This window comes from Vidua macroura, chromosome 4, assembly GCF_024509145.1.
Source record: "Vidua macroura isolate BioBank_ID:100142 chromosome 4, ASM2450914v1, whole genome shotgun sequence".
NCBI classification, from domain to species: domain Eukaryota; kingdom Metazoa; phylum Chordata; class Aves; order Passeriformes; family Viduidae; genus Vidua; species Vidua macroura.
In genome coordinates this window covers 9,373,848-9,395,317 of record NC_071574.1, presented here as the reverse complement: position 1 = coordinate 9,395,317, position 21,470 = coordinate 9,373,848, and the positions used below count along the sequence as shown (strand labels likewise).

At 42.8% G+C, this 21,470-nt stretch overlaps 1 protein-coding gene across 1 annotated transcript; it reads left to right on the top strand.

The window, feature by feature from the left end:
- Positions 1–1,898: 1,898 nt before the first annotated feature.
- On the top strand, positions 1,899–3,969 carry LOC128806693 (uncharacterized). Its single transcript, XM_053976457.1, has 2 exons — positions 1,899–2,067; positions 2,988–3,969. The coding sequence occupies exons 1-2, from the start codon at positions 1,996–1,998 to the stop codon at positions 3,741–3,743; spliced, it is 828 nt and encodes a 275-aa protein (XP_053832432.1). The 5' UTR covers positions 1,899–1,995; the 3' UTR covers positions 3,744–3,969.
- The last annotated feature ends 17,501 nt before the right edge of the window (positions 3,970–21,470 follow it).

Below are 21,470 nucleotides of genomic sequence, written 5' to 3'. Positions count from 1 at the left end.
CTGCTAGATAGATAATGTTTGGGGCTGTTACTCACACAGAATCCTTTTGTCTAGCTGGTACTACTACCTAAGTTGAAATTTCCCTTTATCTTGCAAGTAGTTTCCCAATTATAAAATGGATATTCAGTTCCTTGTTTAGCAATTTCAAATTGCATGAACTTTAGCGTGAGTCCTGTATCTGACAGGATGCCAGAAACAGGTAGGAATGTGTCACCCATAAACACACACCAAATTTAGGTCGGAAAATACCCTCAACATGATCGAGCCTAGCCATTAGCCCAGCACCCCAAGTCCTCCATTAATGTACAGCTGAGTACTACAGGCATTGGGATTTGTTCATTGGATGCATACTTCACCCTGACTTCTCAACACTCATGTTTGTTCCTTGGTGAATTAAAGGGACACGTTTTGATCCCTAAAGGAACAGGTGACAAAGATTGGTATGATAAGGATTTTGTTAGCATACACATGCCCTTTGCAAGTGATTGTGTAAAGGCAACATATTTTCACAGGGAAGTCAAGGTTTGGCCCTCTTTAATTGCCACCAAGTGACTTGCACTTGTCTGTGTCAAGGTGCAATAGAAGCAATTTGCTTCCTCAAGCGGGTGCTGCTCCCATGTGAAGTGACTGGGCCAGTTGTCCCCAGCTCAGCAGGAGCTTGAGTTTTGAGCTAGTCGCATGCAGTTTTCAGAGCAAGAGGCTGGATTTTCACTTCTACTGTTGGGACCCTGCTCTTTGATTGCAGGAAGTGAAATCTGCTATCTGGCAAATATCATGCACACCTCTAAAGAAAACATATTGAGAGCTCTTATTGCCCAGTAGTGGCTTATATTACCTAACTGGGGCTTATCATTGGAGGTTGTATGTACTTGAAGGGTGTGTATAGCTCTGCATACTTTGACCTTGTTTCTGATGTGACAAACTGATACAAGCATAGGCTGTTCCAGGATGGAGCAAGCTCTGCCAGACTCCATGTTGTGTCATGTCCAGCTGCACAAAACAAGTTTCTGACTTCAGATGGAAGCAAACTTACAAGATCATGTCTGTTGGTTCAGCTGGTCCCATGGACACCAAGGATGAGCCAGCCACATCCTTGAGTCAAGTGTTGTCCAAGTGAGGGCAAGCCTGTCCCAGCCATCACAGAGAGCAGTACTGGCCAGGCTAGCTCAGTGCCACCACACCCACAAGCACTGGCCATGCACCACCCACTCCTTCCTGGGAAGAGTCCCCGGTGCCTGGAGTGCAGGCAGGAGCTTGTCTGATGTCCACACAGCCCCTTTGTGACAGATCTCCCCTGTCCCTGGCATGGAGGCAACAGTCCCTGTTCAGGAGAGTACTCAGGGCTGTGTGCAGAGCATTCTTTGGCAACCTCCGGTGAGTGCCCTGCTCCCAGCGCCAGACAGGTGCCTGGAGATGGCTGCTCTGAGCCTCAGCAGTGTCCTCTGAGAGAGTGACACGGGGAAACACAGCAGGGATGGATGCAGGGCCAGTGCCTCAGGCATCTGGCTGTCCCCAGGCCATCCTGCTGCCAGACTGTTCTTGGCCACGTCTTTGTGATTCCTCTTCAGACACACTATAATTAGATCTGTTTTATCTGTTTTACAACACATATTTTGCAAATAGACTGTGTTTTATATGTATTTGGGTATAATACGTTATAATATTTCTTAAAAAAACCTGTCAGTTTAGCCCAATTACCTGAGTTATGTGCATAAAAAATATTGATTCAAAACCAAAAATAATGGTTTTATATGGTCTCTTTTCTCTTCCATTAAACACCTGCACTGGGAATAGAATCAGGTGCCAGGGCTTTGTGATGAGGGGCTGCAGCGTGCCCAGAGACCACTGTAACACCGCAGGGCCCCGCTCCGGCTGTGGGGGGATTGAAGGAGCGCAGAGCCCTGGGGTGCCCGCTCTCAGGAGAGCACTTCCCACAGGAGGCTGCATCTCCCCTGGGGCCCCTGGCAGCTCTGCAGCAGAGTGTCAAAGACAGACATGGAGAGCCGTGCAAAGAATGCCAGCTCCCAGACGCACAGGCCTCTGCTGAGCCTGGACTGGATGCGCCAGGTGAGGGACGGGGCAGGAGGGACAGGCCGGTCGTGGGGCTGCATGGAGCTGCCTGGGGGCTCGGGGCAGGGTTTGCTGGCACTGTGAGGGATGCTGTGCCAAGGCAGCTGCCTCCATCCCACTCTTCCTCCTCCTCATGGTCTTGCTTCCCAAGGGTGCGTCACAAGTAGCCAGAGGCAGCGCCTCCGGAGAGCCAGGCCCAGGCCTTGTCCCTCCATGGGGACAGGCTCCTCCGCCCACAGAGCTCTCAGGATGGAGGGGGCTCCCCAGCCATCACATAAAGCAAGTGGAAGCCTTTGCAAGGGCTGGAGAAAACTGGCCAGGCCCATCCCTGGTGCAGGGCTCCACAGGGGAATGCTATCCTGCCACGGCAGCAGGACAGCCTGGAGGAAAAAGAGCCCCCAAAGCAGGAAGGCAATGTGCAGCTTGCCTCCCTGACATGGTCTTGGTAGCTCCATGGCAGACCCAGGCAGGTGACTGCCACAGACAGGACAGGATGGGACAGGGGGATGAACCTCTGACCAGGGCCAGCTGCTGCACTGCACCACTGCAGCCCCATCATCTTCCACAGCACTGTTCCAGCAGCTGCTGCTGCCAGGTCTCCAGCAGGTACTTCCTGGGGGAAGCCAGGTGACCTTTACAAATAACAGAATCACTGAATCACACAGAATCACAAATATTAGGATTGGAAGGGATCTCAGGAAACAGTCCAGTCCAACACCCTGCCAAGGCATGGTCACCTTGAGCAGGTTACACACATAAAAGTGTGGTGACTTTGGAACATCTCCAGAGGGAGAGACTCCACAAACCTCCCTGGATAGCCTATTCCAGGGCTCTGCCACCTCAGTGTAAAGAAGTTCTTACTCAAGCTGGGGAAGAACTCCTCAAGAAATACCCCTCTCTCCTTTCTCACCTTCCAGGGAACCACAATTCGCAGCCTTGGGCAGCCATTGCCAACAGGCCTGGAGGGGTTGGAAGCCATTTCGAGCAAGCAGAAGGTGCTGCAGTGGCTTGAAGTCCATGTTCCCAGTGATCCAGAGACCTTGGCCAAGGAAGATGAGGACTGTGAAAACAAGATTGACAAGGAGCAGTCCCATGAGATATTGGAAGAGGACATCACATCTCCAGTGCCCTCAGACATGTGGGAAGACGGCAGCCATAGCCATGAGTCCCGAGACATGTCAGAAGTGTACAGTGACCAAGAGCTGTTTCAACGGGAAGAGGATGAGAGCACAGCAGCAAAAGGAGAGGCTATCAGCAAAGTGCAGAGCACATCTCCTGCCCTGGCTGGTTCCATGGACACCAAGGATGAGCCCTCCATGTTCCCAACTCGAGCATCACAGCAGCAAGGGGAGGCCGGTCGTGCCACACCCACAAGCACTGGCCATGCACCATCTGCTTCTTCCTGGAAAGTGCCCTTAGTGCCAGGAGTGCAGGCAGGAGCTTGCCTGTTGCCCTCACAGTCCCCTGGGGACAGATCTTCCCTCACAGCCAGTCACGCCACGGTGCAACAGCAGCGACAGTCCCTGTTCAGGAGGGCACTCAGGGCTGTGTGCAGGGCTTTCCTTGGCACCCACCGCCCACGGGAGCAGGAGCAGCAGTGCCCTGCTCCCAGTGCCAGGCAGGTACCTGGAGATGGCTGCTCTGAGCCTCAGCAGTGTCCTCTGAGAGAGTGACACGAGGAAACACAGCAGGGATGGATGCAGGACCAGTGCCTCAGGCATCTGGCTGTCTTCAGGCCATCCTGCTGCCAGATTGTTCTTGGCCATGTCTTCGTGAGACCAGTCTGTGATTCCCCTTGAGACATTATGATTAGATCTAGTTCATTTTTATCACACACATTTTGCAAAAAGACCGTGTTTTATATGTACTTGTATATAATATGTTATAATTTTTCTTCAATAAAACTGTCAGTTTAGCCCAATTAACTAAGTTGTGTATGTACAAAAAATTGGTTCAACACAAAAAGCTGAGAAAAAGTACAGTTTTAAATTTCAGAGGGTACTTTCATTACTTCTAAGCAGGTGATGGCTCCTGCAGGCGTCAGAACCATCTGTCTTATAGTTCTTATATCTGCTTAAGAAAGACCTCCTGCAGCAGGAGGGCAAGGAGCAGCTCTTGCCTCCCTGACATGGTAGACCCAGACAGGTGAGTGCCATGGATGGCATGGCATGGCATGGCATGGCATGGCATGGCATGGCATGGCATGGCATGGCGTGGGCTTCCCTCTGCCCAGGGCTAGCCACTATGCCACAGCACTGCAGCCCCATGAGTATATGGCACGTCTGCACTACACTGAGACATCCTAAATGGACAACAGCAGTACGTGGCCTAGCATGAACTGAAAATTATGAATTCAGAAGAGTATTTGGAGTTTCCCTAAGGAAGGATCTGGCCTTATGTTTTTGGTGTCAAAAATTATTGAGTACATCCCATTTTGGAATGGACCCTCCTTCTCCTTTCTAACAGTTCATCTCCCTTCTTAAGCTCGGTTTGTAAGACTTAAAGAGTGTTAGACTAAATAATAAGTGTGTGCCACTTGCAAACAGCCACACTTTGTGGAGCCGGTTTTGTGACAATTACTCACGCTGAACATGCTTTTTCCCTCTTTTGAACAGAGTGGTCCAAAAATACTGACTTGACTTTACTTTTTCCACAAGCATTTCACCGATACCTGAGTGAGGCAGCAGGACCTAAAACCTCTCCCGGCCTGGGCCTGGGTGCCACTAGGGGTCCCCGCCGTCCGCGCATCCCGCCGCACTCCTCCTCATCCCGCCCCATCCCACTCCCTCCCGTCGCGGCGGGAGGCGCTGCGGAAGGACGCGCCTGGCGGCCGAGCAGCGGGAGCAGGGGGCAAGGGAGAACTTATCACTCTCTACGACTACCTGAGAAAAGGGTGTAGTGAGGTGGGGGTGAGTCTCTTCTCCCAAGTAGCAAGCAACAGGATGAGCTACACTAGGGGAGACACAGTTTGGGTATTAGAAAACTTTCTTCACAGAAAAAATAGCGAGGGACAGCCAGCCGTGGTAGAGGTCTCAGGAATAAAGGGTAGCTTCTACTGGGCAAAGCTGTGTCTCAGCAGACTTCCAGTTGCACCAGGGATACACTGTTTTGAGGCTAGAAATCTGCACGTCCTGATGTGTTTGGGGATTTCAGGATAATCTTGGTAACAGGCATTTTAAAAAATGTTGATAAGAATTGGGTGTTTCAGAATGAGGAGCTGGCAGTGGCAGCTGCAGACTTCCTGTACATCCTAGAGCCCCTTAATTTTCTGGTCAGAATACAGTGTCTTTTGGTACTGTGATTTATAGTGAGGTACCTCCTGCTGCTGAAGAGAGAGAAGAAATTCTTCTCTCTTGAGAGCCAAGCAAGGACCATCGTTCCCTCCACATCCAGCAGCAGGGCAGGAATGCAGCCATCACCCCTCCTTGTCTATGCCAGTGTACAACAGTGGCCAGCTCAGGTTCCAGTCTCCTTCTTGTCTCTAGAGAGCGCCTCTGTACTATGTCAGGAATGAAACCCTGTTTCCCACAGTGGCTGTTTGTAGCACAATTCTGTGATGGGGAGGTTGTCTGAGAAGGAAACTCCATGGTTAGTTATCCTAAAGGGCAAGGCATTTACCTCCAAAGCTGCACATCCCAATTCCCAGTGCTCTCTCTGTCTTGGGAAGCAATCATGTTTTTCTGATCTCTTCTGGAAAAAGCTGTCATTTGCAGACACTGCATGCCAAGCACCTCAGAGGGGAGGATGTGGCAAGCCGTGATCTGGGTTTGATGTGTTCAGGATAAGTAAGGATATGCAGGCTACTCCTCAGGCTGAAAGAGACTCATGTTTTGAGTTGTCCCAGAAGCAGAAGTTGATGAACCTGGGGAGCTTTAATTTGAAAGCTTGTGGGCCTTTGTGTTGTTAAAACCTTCAGGATCAGTTAGCAGGAATCCTGCAGAACAGATATCTGGATTTGGAGATTAAAATACTCTCTAACCTTTCTGTTTGTCTGAGCAAAAGTTACTTGAAATGTAATTTGAGATTATGGCTTCCCAAGCATGCAGCAAAGGTTAAATGAAACTCTAGATTTTGCATTAACTGGAGCAGGCTTAATTGAAACATATCATGTTGATCTGAAAGATTTTTTTTATCTTGATGGATTTTCTTCTAGAGGCTTTTATACCCAGGCACTTAAGCAAAGTGGCCAAATTGTTCCTACCCCATGCAAACAGTACTACTTCAAGGCTAAGCATAGTTAGCAATTAGAAAGGAAAAATTTAGGTTTTCAACTTGGGCTCAAAGATATCTGACACCTTGTTACTAAACAGTTTTTCCCACACCTGAATGACCCTCCTCTCTTCAGCAAAAATGAATTTCCACCCAGTCCCAAGCTAGCTAATTTCAGCTTCAAACAAAAACTAGGGAGGCTGCTTGGCAAAGTGAATGGACGTGAGGGGAAGCTTGTTTCTTCAGCTCGCAGCATCCTTGGCTCTTCTAATGCCAGATGTACTTTCAAAAGCAGCATGTAAATTTGACCTTAGCCTGCTCTGTTGTAAACTGACAAATTATAGTCATTACACAACTAATTTCACATAGCAAAAATACGTGTTTCCAAACACTTCCTAAAAAGAAGGCTTAGCTAGAAAAGAAGTTGTTTAAAATCTTAGTGGGTGACATGGACAGGGGGATTGAGTGCAGCCACAGCAAGTTTGCCAATGACATCAAGCTGTGTGGTGTGGTGGACATGCTGGAGGGATGGATGCCATCCAAAGGGACCTTGACAGATTTGAGAGGTGGGCCCATGTGAACCTTATGAAGTTCAACAAGGTGCAAGATCCTGCACCTGGGCCAGGGCAATCCCAAGTACAAGTACAGGCTGGGCAGTGAAGGGATTGAAAGCAGCCCTGAGAAGAACTGGGGATGTTGGTGTATGAGAAGCTTGACATGACCCAGTAATGTGCACTTGCAGCCCCAAAAGCCAAATGTGTCCTGGGCTGCATGAAAAGTGACACAAGAAGCAGGTAAAGGGAGGTGATTCTGTCCCTCTACTCATTTCTCCTATACCCCACCCTGAGTACTGTGTCCCCAACATGAGAAGGACATGGAACTGTTGGAGGGAGTCTAGAGGACATCACAAAGAACATCAGAGGGCTGGAGCACCTCTCCTATGAAAACAGGCTAAGAGAGTTTGGGTTGTTCAGCCTGGAGAAGAGAAGACCCTGAAGAGGCCTTCTAGCAGCCTTCCAGTATTGAAAAGGGCTACAAGAGAGATGAAGAGGGACTTTTTATAAGGGCATGTAGTGATAGAGAAAGGAAGAATGGCTTTAAAATTCCCATGCCTGGAAGCATTCAAGACCAGGTTGGATGGGACTTTGAGCCCTGTGCTAGGGTGGAATTGAAAAGAGTGCCAGTCTGTAGGCATTACTGTATTTGACCTAATTTTTAAACCAAAGCCCTCTGAAGCTTTGGCTAGAAGACAACATAGTATTTGCCTTCTGCCTTCTCTTAAACAATTTGTCAGCATTGAGGTTATCACGTTTATTCATCTGGTATGCAGCAAATGTAATGCCACCCTTTTTGAACAGAGGCTATAAGAAAAAACAACTTGTAGATTTCTGATGCTTTTAAGCTTTTTTCTGTGAAAACCCCTGTACAGCAGGACAAAAGAATGGCCTGTCTTATGCAGGTGACATCATCCCTATCCATCAGATCACAAAGTGTAAGTGTCTAGAAGAAAGCCTTAAGTATTTTTTTTTATTTATTTATAGTGTAGAAATTCACCACAAAAGGTCAGAAGAAAGCATTTGCCAGAATCAGAAAAGGTCCCTTTGTGTACTTCATGGTTGGTTTTTAATTTGTGCAGAAATTTGGCATGTCTTCAGCACAAGGATAACACTAACTACACTGATAACACTAACTACAAACAAATTCTTCTGGTTCATTGCTGTTTGGTTTGGTTTTGTGACCAGAGTCTCTGTATACTCACAATATGTGGAAAGGGCTCCAATTGTCTGATAATTTGAATGTTCCTGGGCTAAAAATTTTGAAAACTTGTAAAACAGATTTGAGGCATTTTCGTCCAGTTTCTTTCATTCCTGTCCCTTGTCTGTTTGAAGGGCTCATTTAAAAACAGTCAAAAGAGGAATGCTGCCCAAGAAACACCGGGTTTTTCTCAACTGTCTCACCTGGAAGTTATCTGTCTTTAGCTGTGCTGTAAGACAGAAAGAGCTTCCAATTTACACATTCCCATGCTTGAAAACTTCGACAGGTGAGCATTTATGCTCAGTGATTTTTGTTTTCATGCCACTGCCAGACAAAGATATTTGGAAGATGAGAACTTTGAAAACCTCCCTGGAAGAATCTTAAGAGTTAAGAAGCCAAGCAGTGTAACTGAGCAATGATTTTTAGGTGATGAAGCCCTTCAGTGTTAAAATTCAAGGCAGACAAACCACCACGAGGGTGCAGTGGTAAGGCAGCCTTTGCTGGCAGTGGCAGAAAGCTTTAATTTGCTGCTCCTGTTCTAAGGGGTCAGATGATCTTTACATCAGCTCAGTAAAGGAAATAATTTTAACATAATTAACTTGAGCTAACACTGAAACTCTTGGGAACGTGATGGTGTTCAATGCAAGGGGAGGTTTAACTTGCTCTTTATCAGGGATGTGATGTTACTGTTTGAATTAAGGCAAGTCTTAATTAAACTTGACCTAAGTGAGAACACAGTTGGATGAATAATATTACATTTGCTCAGACTGTAGTTTAGTGTACTTCTAGAGTGGAGAAGGACTAAACTATTGTTTAACTGAGGATCAATATAGCAACTTTTTTTATTATTATTAAATTACGTACAACTTTTCCATTGCTTAAGCCTGGTTCTCATATTCTTCTTTCAGTAACTGTTTTTTGGGAAAATGCATTATAAATCAACCTTTACACCATTCAGATTTGTTCTCTATATAGCCATCAGTAAACAGGTTATTTTATGTTTGTCTTTTTAGATGTAAAGATGGACATTTGTTAGGGGGAGTTAATTATTATTTTAAAAAACACACGTAAAACCCTAAAGCAGAAATCTCTACAGCAAGACTTTTGAGGAGAAATCTGGAAATCAAGTGCATTCACGTAAGAAGAGACTGACAGCTGAATGCAGTATTTTGAAAAACAGTACTTGTGTCCTGGACTAAAATACTGGAATATATTTTGGTAGTTCAAATGAAATTTGTCTCCTTTAGACAAAAGGACCAAGCTAGATGCTTTGCCTGCTTCCAATGTCTTTAGAGAACAGCCCTTTTTTCTACAAAACCAGGCTAGTATTTTTGAACACTGTCTGATTCAACAAGTACAGTAAGACAGGAGAGGAGGAAGTTTGTTTGTGTGCCTGCCCCCAGAAGAAGCTGCTTGAAATTCCACAGAAGATACTGATTCCCTCCCCTCTTGCACTGTCTGCAACCTACAGCTCTCCTGCAGCATCCACCTGCTCAGCTGTGAAACAGAGATTGTACCAGGCATCTCCTCTGCAAGGTATTGTAAAAAAAAACCTCAAAGCAGGGCCAGAGGCTTGAGAATGGGGTTTTTTTTTTGGGTGTTAGGTGCTAGAGGTGCCATTCTCATGTTCCAGGCACTCTGAAGGCAAGCCTTCAGCCCTTGGCACTGAGGATGGTGTTGCAGAGTCCACCTGCCTTGTGGTCCCACAGAGCCACAAGCACCTGGTCCAACACCCACCCAGCCAAGAGAATGCAGTATAATGCCTAAATTAGCTGTATTCACAGACTAAACTCCCCAAACCCGAGGGAAAGATGACACTTTGCCAGAACTAGCTATTTAGAACACCAAGTGAGTTTCTACCTTATGACTTTGTCTAGGTGCAACAACTTGAAAATCAAGTAATCTACTAAGGTGCCATGTCTTTTTCACAAGGGCATGCAAACACCTCCTGCAATTTTGGGACAGACTGTCCTTCTGAATTGGTCACTTACACTTCTCACCTGCTCATTGAGCAAAAAAAACTAAACCAAACCAACCAACCAAAAAAAAACCCAAAAAAACCCCACCCCACCCCACCCCACCCCCCCCCCAAAAAAAAAAAAAAGAAGGCTTTTCTGTATTTTGGAAAGAGAATGATAGAGGAAGCAGATGAAAGTTTTTCTGCATGGACTGAGATGACCTGAAATGAAAGCAGTTGTGCAAAATAGCCAACTCTGAGATCTGTTTCCATGATCAGGAAGGAAGACACAGCATTTCCTAACTGAAGCTGGCCAGCCTGGTTGGACCTTCTCAAGCACACAAATCATATTCTTCATGACATCTCCATTAGAAAACACTCCCATCCCCCAAAAGTTCTGTCCCCTTCCAGGCACCTGTCTCTTGCAAGCAGCTCTCACCCCCTGCAATCCACCTACAAAAAAATCCTCTCTGCAGCCTGCTGGACACAATTCCTCTAGCTCTGAATCATTTTGTGCAATTAAGACAAGGTGAGTCTGGCCTGAGCTTAGCCTTCTGGCTGGTAGTAGGATGCTGTGTAAGCTGGAAATGGTGATTTGCTGAGCTGGGGCTACTGTGTGGCCATGTTGCATTGCCCTGGAAACGGTGAGAAAGCATTGCTCTGGAGGCTGCTTCACAAACGGCTGCTGGTGGCAATAGGACATCTGGAAACCACGTGGAAGCTGCAGATGGTGGAAATGTGGTACGTGGGAAGCATGTGAATTGCTCAGTAAGCCTCTAGGAACAGTGATGGAAACTCCTACATGGTAGAGACCTTCCCTGGGTGTCTCAGGAAGGATTTTATCATCAAAACTGCAAGCTAGAGCTTATACTCATGCAAAAAATATCAACGTTATTTCTGGATAGGGAGATTGAGTCACCTTTCAATTTTAGGAATTCTGCTGGGCCGTTTGTGCAACAGAGAAGTAGGAATAGAATGGTAATCATAGCTCATGTAATACAATCCCCTACAACAGGTACAACTACACCACCAAGTCCTGATGACTAAGCAATCTCACTTTTAATTTTGAAGCTTTGTTACTGCTGGAAAATTGTCACAGAAATGTGATTCTCTGAGTGTTAGGAGTCAGTCATGTGAGACAATATTATTTGAGTTTTTTGGTTTTTCTTGCCCTCACCCAGTCTTTAGACAGTCATGGAGGAAAAGACAAATCATGTAACAAAACATTACATTGATTTTTTCCCCCCAATTAATATTTCTTGTTTAAGATTGCATATAAAAGTTAAAATCCCCTAAATTAATCCAATAGAGCGAGTCTACCACAAATTCTGTTCTTAGCATGAATTCTGCTGTGAACACAGGAAGTTGTTCTCCACTTTAGTCCTAGTATTTGTTTAAATTTTCTTCATTTCTCCCCTTCAGTCACTGTGCTAGTAGAATCTGTAATGAAGACCACTTCCATAGGAATCTTATCTGCAAACTTGCAATAAGTAGGTTTAAGAACCAGCTGTGATTCCCAGGTGAGGAGAATGAGAAGGCTCTGTATCTGAGGGTGAATCCCCGTGAGGGGAAACAAGAAGAATCTGGTAAGTCTATATCACAGAGGTTGAAGGCTAGCAGCTTTTCTCCTACAGTCCTTATCTCTGACCAAAGGTGAATCATTTTCATAATAATTCAACATTGTGTCACAAATCACAGAATAAACTAGATCAACTACTTCCTTAAGAGGATAACTGAGGTTTTGGTGGCCAAAGGATTGGCACCTCTTGAAGGGGCTGGAGAATGGAATTACTGCAAAAATTGTTTCTGCAAACATTACCTTCTACCTCTTTGGCTTTAGTAAGAGCAGATAAGCATGGCACTCCTCCTAAAAATGTGATTTGTGGCTTTCCTTCAAAATGGAGAGAAAAATCTCCTTGCATCATTTCTTTTTAGGTGACAGGGAGAAGGAACAGCTGAAGTGTTTTCTGCACAGGACCATCTCTGTAATAATTAGAAGCAATTGAATTGACATACATTATTTTCCTCATAAATATCACTTTTTAACCTTGATTTCCCTCCTGTAGCCTCTGCTGGAAAATGTAATGTTTCAGATGTACTAATGAATACTCCCACTAACCAGCTAGGAGAGGTTGTTCAAGCTCTGTTGGCCACTTCCCAGAACAGAGATTTTGCAGGAACTGCCATCTTTTCACTTGGTCGTGATAGTCAGCATTTTATGCTGATGACTCGACAAGAGAATATCCCCGTGCCTTTCTGGTCAGTGCCTGAATGAGGAAATAAAAGCCAGTTGCAGGGTTTGCAGTTTATCTCTTCAGAGGGCACAAGAGGAAATTATGAGGAGAGTGAGCAAATTTGTTGACAGGAAAGACTTGTATTACAAGTGAAGAAATACTCTCAGGAAGAGTTTATGAGTTTTCCAAGTCTTCATTAGATGTTTTGAGAAAGCAGGGTGGCTCATGAAGAGACAACAAGTGTGCAATAACACTCAGGACTGCCTTCTGTCAAAGGTCCATGAAATTCTTGAGGTTCCTGTACTTGGTTTCTTACTGCTGACAATGTACAAAACTGTTGGGTGTTTTGAGGAAGAAAGGATCACATGGTGGAGGAGAATAGATGAGAGGATTAAAATGAACATGCAAGCTAGTTTGTGTACTTTTTGATCAGTTGATTTAATGGGGAGGGGAAAAAAAAACAAGCTTAACATCATGCAGAAAACTACTGCCTTTCAGACCCAAGTCTTATTTTCAGAGATGCTAACCATCTGCAATAAAATAAGTGCACGTGCTAGCCACAAACATTGGGATGAATGTGCATCTGGCAAAGCAGTGTTCAAACCCCATCCTGTGTGATCGGCCATGTGGCTGACTTGAACTTCAGCAGCAGATTACATCAAGCTGCAACCACTTCTTCTGCTTCAGGGGGTAGCTGGGGGATCTGCTTCATTTTCAGAAGCCAACAGTCTACATCTGGCAGTGGCAATTGGGTGTTGAAAGAAGAAGCCATTCTTTTAGGTAGTATTTATATATAAAAAATTCTTTAAAAAGCGTAAGGAAGCTGATGCCCACATATTGAGCTGTTAGTAGTTTTACTACGGGATATTTGCACATATCTTCTTCCAGAACTGCTTAAGCATCCATTTTTAGTATCAAAAAATCTTATTTGCAAAAGCTGGTTGGCTAAAGTGATGACATAAAAAAGCCAGGAGTCGCTGCTTTCCTCTTGTGACTGAAGGCAAAGTGACATTTTTGCATGTTTAAAGTAGCATATGCTAGTGCACAGATGGACAATGTATAAATTAAGGAAAAGCTAAGATATGCGACATCTTTCTCGTATCCCTGCAGCGGAGGTTTTGAAATGCATGAGTGCACTGAGCAATGGTTGTGGACTGATGGCTAAAGTATTCTGAGAAACTAATTGAGTTTGTAAGGACATCTCATGGTATCGTGGCAACCTAGGTCCAAAGGTTAACACATCTAGTCATTTGGAAAGCATTAGGCAAGTCATTTTAGAGACCATGAGCTGTGTTTTGTTATCCTCAAGACGCTACATATACACCAAGGCTGTAGCTTATCTCTACTATAATTCTACTTCTCTGGGCCAAGGATATCTGGAGCCCTGCTTATTTTAGCCTGGTGTTTTCCCACTCCTCTCAAAAGGCAGGAACCTAAAGAGTGATCCAGTGGAGATGTGGACCCTGTAGACCGGGTTAATATAAGCCCACTGATAAGGCACAGGCTCTTTCCAGGCACGTTTCCCATGGCTTGCTCAGAAGATTGCTTAGCCATCTATCAATCTACTACAGAAAACTCTCATCAAATCCCTTGAGAATCGCCAAAAGTTTGGCTACTAAGAAATATCTTTGGATCACCTTGCTGACATGATTCTGTTACTCTACTTGGAGGTGGAACTTGTGCAAAATCACTTTTATGTGTGAAATGAAATGCCCTTCCCAGACTGTAACTTGAAGGGAGACCGACGACTGAAGTTGCTGTTAACAAGGCTGCCACAGACACTGACAAAACTTCTTTGTTGTTTCTTAAACCTAGTTTTATATGATATGGCTAAGAATATTAGAAGGGCTTCAAGTTGCCTGATTTGTTCATGGTCAAAGGACGGTCAAAGACATTACTCCTCTACCATAAGTTATGTACACATCTAAAAAATCCAGACTCCCTCCATGTATCCACAAGTAATTCCAATGTTGTTGGAGACGAACAAACTCCAAGTTCTTCCAATGCAACATTAGTGATATAAGGATCTAGCTCTGATTTGGATGAAAATGTAGGGATTTTTTTAGGAAAAACATGTATAAAGTGGCTGTAGATATATTAAGGCTAGGAACTAAATGGAAAGTGTTCCTTTTCTTTGCTCAGCAGAGTTGTACAATAAATCCTTTGCAAGACTCTCTGGTCCTTTGGTTACTTCATGAGTTTGAAGCTGTTCTTAGATTAGAGTATCTTCCTAGGAAGCTGCCTGAGTTAGTTTATCTGCAAGAGTGAATTTCATTCCTGAGGTTTTGTGACCACTTTGTTACAAAAATGCTGTGTCTAAAAATGAATATGGTATATGAACCACTTTACTCAGCTTACTTCCAGTTGGAAGATGACCTGTGGCCCTCAGATTTTCCCTTAGTCAGGGGATAAACAAATTTAAGTTCCCAGAAAGTGCTATCTTTATTACATCTAAAATAGAGCAATGTATGGGTTTTAATTTAATCAGTAAATTCAATCTCCCCAAGCTACCATTATGGCTTTCTGCAAAAGCTTATAAAAATAAAAATATCTTAGACAAAAATAACACTCCCTCATTCTAACACCGTGGAGTGTCTCAGTACATATTTGGCACATACTCTGAGGCTCTATCAACAACAATCCGAAATAGACTGATGTAAAAGGAGAATTATAAAAGTAAGTGGTGGTTAGTGTCTGGTCCTGTATCCTCTGAGGCTTCTGACATGCACTCAGTATAATCTACAATGCTCATAAGATAAAATAGTGGGCATTAGAGGCTGGGCAGTGATGCTCAAGGTCAAAGTCAGTTCTGCAAAAGAAATGCATTGAATTCCTATTCTGCTAAACTTTTTCACTCAACTTGATAGCAAAATCCAGCATTTTCATTCTCCCTCAGATGTACTTAACAGACTGCAAGTTTCTTCTGCTACATAGTAGTAAAATATATACATATATATATGATTTGTGATAGAAGAGCATTTTGAAATCTCTTGCTGTGAATATCCATAACTTCATCAAAATGAATATGGTCTATGTTATTCTCAGATGTAAGTGACTTTGTGTGAAACCATCTTTCCTAAAATTGCCTTAAAGACTATATTAATACTTAACGATATTCCTCTTGTGGGCAAACCACTGTAAAATGCACTTTTTCAGCCTGTTTGATTAAAGTAAGACTTGCAGAATGGTAACACCTCCTAACAACAAAAAAACAGCTGGAGGTCTGCAGGACTGAATCAGAAGCACTGATACCACTGCAGATGAAGCATGCCATCAACATAATCCTCTTTTTTTTTTTTTTTTTTTTTTTTTTTTTTTTTTTTTTTTTTTTTTTCCCAGAGGCACCAGATGGCAGCATTTTTCCCCTCACTGAGTGTGATCTCATCCTCTCAGATTCACTCCTAGGATCATCAGGCTTTGAGGCTTCGTAAGCCACAATGACCTCAGCTGAACTGCACCTTCTCTGTTGCCACCTGCTCCTTTTTCTTACTTTTATTGAACATGCAGAGTCACATTCAGGTGTCCTAAACACAATCCAGGCCCTTGAAGTTGTGGTTGCCTTTTGCCTGTGCAGGTCTGAGAGTCTAAAAAGAATCATTAGCATACAGGTACGCAAAAATTTAGACCCACAGAATACGGCTCTGACCTCTAAATTTCCCACGTGCTCTAAATATTAAGTATCATGAAGTTTACTTGATATTCTTGTTAACTACATGCTCTTTTCCATATACATACATGCACAATGTAATACTTGTCTACAAGCAAGTTTGGCACGTGTTCTTTTCTATCAATGCTTTATTCTTTGCATAATATTTCATTATACACAAGTTATGTATGACAAGTTATGCACTACTAGACTTGTAACTTCTGTTGCAAGAACTCAGTTCTGGACAAATAATCTGAAGCAGAGCAGGGATTTTGAGAACTAAACTGAAAGCTCTGGATTTTTTTACAGTTATAGACGTGGCCTAAAACTTTGTGGGCTGGGAATTCTGTTATCTCCCCATCCTCTGTTCTGCTTCTTCCCTTCATCCTCATGTTCTTGCTTTCAATGCTGCTTTGTTAGTGGTTTTGTCTTAGAAGAAAAAACCTACACATTATGTCCAGCTGTAACAAACTATTCTTAAATCATCTACCCTCAAACTTGGATTCTGCAGCACTGGGATGCAAATGTTTATTTATTTGAACGATGTGACTAACACTGACAGCACAAGAAAGGCTCTTTATCCAAAGTGGGGCTGGATTGCTGGGCCCCAAGGGTGAAGGAGTAGCACTCCTGGCTGCTGTTTCTTCGACTGTTACTCCATCAGGTTGCTGGGGTTTCTGCTGTGATGACTGTGTTAATGCTTTACTAATGCTATGAGCTCAGTAGTAGACTATTTGGGGATTGTATAATTTATTAACTTCTGGCAAGCAGGCCATTATTTTTCTGAAAAATATGTGTGACAAGGGACTTAACTTTTTTTTTATTTTTCAAATTTCAGCCAAATTCAACATGAGCATCACAGGACAGGGGCACTAGACCCTCGACAGCCCCACTCTTCCTCTTATTTAATACCAAAAACTATCTGTAAACAAGCAAGAAGGAGGGAGGGAAGAGTAATTCTCAGAGGAAGTATTAAGAATCCTGTATGATTAAAACATTAGGCTGTGTAAATTTGGGAAGCAGTGCTATTTTCTTCTGTTAAAAAAAAAAATCTAATTAAAAAAAGACTAAAATTAATTCAATTTTATTTCACTTTCTTGTAGCAATTTCTTTCCAGTTCTGGATTTGCCTGTACTTTGCCATAAGCTAGTATATGCAAAGAGGACAGATGTAGCTTTATGCCCAAGATGTGTGAAATAAGTGCAATGGAAGTATATGAGCATCTCACCTGAAAGCAGACTGGCATTGCACTGCTGGAAGTCAATTGTGTTAGTTTCACCCTACCCTCTAAAAAAGGAGGCAAAGAAATTTAAATATATCTCCACGTTTTTTAATGATTGATGCAATCCCTTGTGCACAGTTGCTTTGCAAAGTGGAAGAAAGATTAACTGTAAATACTTTCTTTTGTCTCACTATAGCACTGTAATTACTATTTCGCACCTTCTCTGAGAAAGACAAGCGGGTACCTGTGATGAGCTTTGTGAAAGGAGAGATGCTGAGAAGGTAGAAAGAGTGTCTGGTGTCACTCAGTATGAAACATTACAGCTTGCCCTTATTTATTTTGGAACTGTGGCAACTGACCGAAAGATGGGAACTATAAATAGGAATGCAATGAGCATTAGCTGTGCAGGAAGAAAAAACAGTGTAACTTGGCATGCAGCAATATATGTATCTGGCATAGCCTACAGCTGTCCCTGCAACTCCCACTGCCATCCTGGGGGATTTTGCTGATTTCCTGCTATTTATAATGAATTAGGAACAGCACCATCTCTGTTAGCTTTGATTCTTACTCACTAGAGCTCTCTCAGATAGGTCCTGATAAGCCTTTACCTAAGAAAGATACAGGTCTCCTCCTACACGTAAATTACAGGGAGAAGATTGTTTGTTTTGTGAAGTGTAGCTGCTATGTACCATTTACAGCCTGCATCTTGTAAGTGAAATAATTGTGGGAACAAGCTGATGGAATCAGTGCTTCCCTTTGCTGCAGTTCAGAATAAAAGCACCAAATGGGGCCAAATTCTGCCTAGCAGGGTTCATTGTGGTTTTGTTTCTAGATTGGCATGGTTGGAGGATGCATCTGTAAAAATTCAGTGCATGTTAGCTTTGAATGGACTGAGATAGAGACCTTGGCAGTTTTGTAGCAGAAATATATTTTCCACTGACTCCTGAGCTTAGCCTTCACTCAAGGGGTAGGTAAATCATGTCAGCCTGGTATGTGATAGCAAGCAACCCAACACACATACTTTTCTTTCTGTGTATACGTTGCTATATGATCCATACAAAACATGGTGAGTGCCCTCAGAAAGGCATCCCCTGAAAGAAAATGTATAGTTTCATGTTTTGAATCCTTGTAACATTTCCTATATGGCCTTAGCCATAGACAAATATACTTTTTTTCTGTAGCAGACAGTGACAATTTCAGGTGTTAGCAGGTGATGTGGGACTGGGAGGCTGCAAAGAGTGGTTGGGAAGAAGTTGTTACAATGCTCTATGTCTAAAAAGTAGGCAAAAGTAAGTATTTCATTAGGGGGGGCAAAACAAGATACACATGGAATAAAATTTAAGTTTTTTTTGAGAGACACAGGAATACCAACTGTCTTAAGAGCTTCTGCCACTGATCATATTACAGTTGCTGTGACAGGACTACGGCTGATATACTGTGCGTGATTTCTCTCTTGGTGTCTGTTCTCCACTGATTGTCCTGCACAGAAAAAAATACGGGTATTGCAAAGGGACAGTTGGCTCCATTTCAAACCAAACTATAGCCTGGACTGTTCTCCTGAGCTGGGCTAGATGTTGCTTCTGGCCACAGTGAATTTTGAATGCCTGAAGATGTCTTTAACAAGTAAAGATGGCACTGTATTGTGTAGGCAAGGATGTTACGCACTTTTCCTTGCTTATTTTGTTTTTCAGTTGGGAGAAGTAGGCTTTCTTTGTTTGGAGTTATACTTTGGTCTTCAGTGAGGGATGAAGATGTCGGCTGAAAAAATAGTCATGGTGCTCATGGGTAATTTATAGCAATTTTTAAGTTAGAAGAAACCTGTGATCTCATACTACAGGCTGAAAACCTGTCCATTCATTACTGCATGGCGATGGAATTTGGTTGGGACACTGACATGCCCTGAGGAAACTGAGATCCACAGCATCCAGGTATCCCTGAGCTGGGAAAGGCTCCGTTACGTGTGCTAAGGAATTACATAACTTTTCCTTCTATTATCCTCTACTAGCACAGGCACTAACAGAGTCAGGAAGAATTTTTTTTTTCAGTACATTCCACTTGTTCTTTAATTTAATTTAAAAAATTAATCCCACCAGTGTTGGAACACATCATTTTACAGAAAGCAGAAACTCTGGGTTTATTTTCAGCAAGATGTTTCTAAATTCTAAATCATATCTTTAAATCAGAAGTTGTTTTTTTACATATACCACACTTCTTTGCCTGTAATTTAAGTGCACATTTACATCGCTCTGGGTGCAGAGGGAAATCCAGCCTGGGTGTGATGTCACTACAAGACAGAAAACCCATCACCTCTCCTGTGAAGTTGTGTCACTGCTGAGATGTTTCCTGGCCTCAGGATTACTGCTGGATTCACTACACGTCTACTAATTTTAAATAGACCTTTTCTCACATAAAACTGAATCCTGACGCTGCAGGTTATGGAGGATGGCAGTGCACCTCTGTGAGCAGTCTGTCTGGCTCTCAATATGAACTGCTGTGCCATGCAAGAGCCATAGATCTGCAGGGGAGAGAAAGGAAATACCTTTATGACCTCATGCTATCCATTTATACTCTGAGTCATTAAAATGATTGCTTCTTATAAAAGTTATCTTTGCTAGCAGAGGAATATGTGGGCAAATGCTCCCTCTGACAATCAGTGTGCTTTGGATCGGACTCAAAACACATATTATTCAAACTTAACTTTCCTTCACTCCTACTGAATGATTTGCCCCCAGAAGAAACCATCTGACTCTCCATGAAACTGCAGGCAATGGTGAAATTCCTGTCAAGCACTGGAGGTCCAGGGTGCTCCTCAGGTTAATTGTAAATTATTCTGGAACCTGCTAGGCAAAAATGAGATTTTGTTCCACCTGCGGCGCACCAGTGAATACAGAACAAGAGTTTATTGTCAGTAGACCAGATTTATTGCATAGTGTCCTTTCCATCAATGGAAAAATTTAGAGGATATATTAAAAAAAAAAAAAAATTACTACACTCCACTGTGTCCAAACATTCAATTTCCAAACAAGTTGCCTTTCTGTTTGTCAGTTTAATTATAGAATTACTTATAGTCGACTGGAAGTTATTTTCTGTAAGTGTTAAAGGACTTACTGAGGGAAAATGAAGAGCAATGGAAGGGCAGAATGCAGGACAGATTAATTTCATATAGCTGTGGTTCAGTTCATGCACACATGTTTAGGTTTTCTTTCAATGGAAATGAAGTTACAGGAGGGGGATGATTAGAACAGATCTCACTCCTTACTCCTTCAGTAAGGACTGAAGTCCCTGAACAAGGAAGTAGGAATTGCTCCCAGGTCCTGCAGTTTAAATTAGAAGAAAATAGATCTTGCTATAGCAGTTAAGACAGCAAACTCCACCAGTACATCCAGTTAAATCCACTTTTGCTCAAGCACTCCGCAGGCTAATGCAATTCAGACCCTGTGTCATTCCATTCCTCAATCATTTCATTTCACTTAACCACATTTTGCTAGTCACTATTTGTTTTTGCAACCATAGTGATGAAATATATTTATTGGCAACATAAGCAGGTACCTGGCTTTGTCAAATTTCAGTAACTTAGAACACCTCCTGTCTATAATACTAATAATTGAAATTTAAACAATTTTTGTTCTAGTATCAAATCACAAACCTTTAAATTTGGGATTGGCTAAGAAGATATGAGACTATTTATCTACAGTTCAGTATTTCTGCCAGTATCTTGCAAATAATTTTGTCTGATTTTTTAGGTTATTGTCATTTGGTAACTGTAGTTCATATTTTGATTGAATTTGTGTCTTCTCCTGTAAGACAATTAGAAGTGTAATCTGTTATGATATTTTTTATGACAGTGACATCTGATACTTATTGCACTAACAATTGATACTTAGAATATATTTGTTGGCTTATTTTTAAGCTGGCATTTTCCTTCAGTGCTGTTGTAAATATCCTTACAACCAAAGAATTGTCAGGTTCAGAGAAAGTTACTTTCATTACAAAATCCAATTGCCCCATAACTTTTATTACAGGAGACATCAAATCTTATTTGGCTTTTATTTTTGGGTTTCAAAATTTTTCTCATCATTCTTTGATTATATTTAATTCCCTTCACTTTTTTACAAGTAATCACAGACTCATGAAAATGCATTAATTTTACATTTGTCTCAGATATTTCAGTATTGCAAAATGCTGTATAAAATATGCTCTTAAGAGCCCTTATAAGGAACTTTAATATTTTTAAACTGTGTGGCAGAGGAGAGAACATTTTATCCTCTGTTCTTCATACAACTTAATCACCTTATAATCCATAACAGCATCCCACCCCACTGCTACAAATGTCTTGAACTACCTCAAGGGAAAATTTCCACATGGTCAAAATTCAGA

What these genes read in the sequence shown, in the direction of transcription:
- LOC128806693 (XM_053976457.1), top strand. Translation starts at nt 1,996, where the DNA reads ATGGAGAGCCGTGCAAAGAATGCCAGCTCCCAGACGCACAGGCCTCTG. An exon ending in GCCTGGACTGGATGCGCCAG is followed by an intron (nt 2,068 to 2,987) that starts GTGAGGGACGGG and finishes CTCACCTTCCAG; the next exon opens with GGAACCACAATTCGCAGCCT.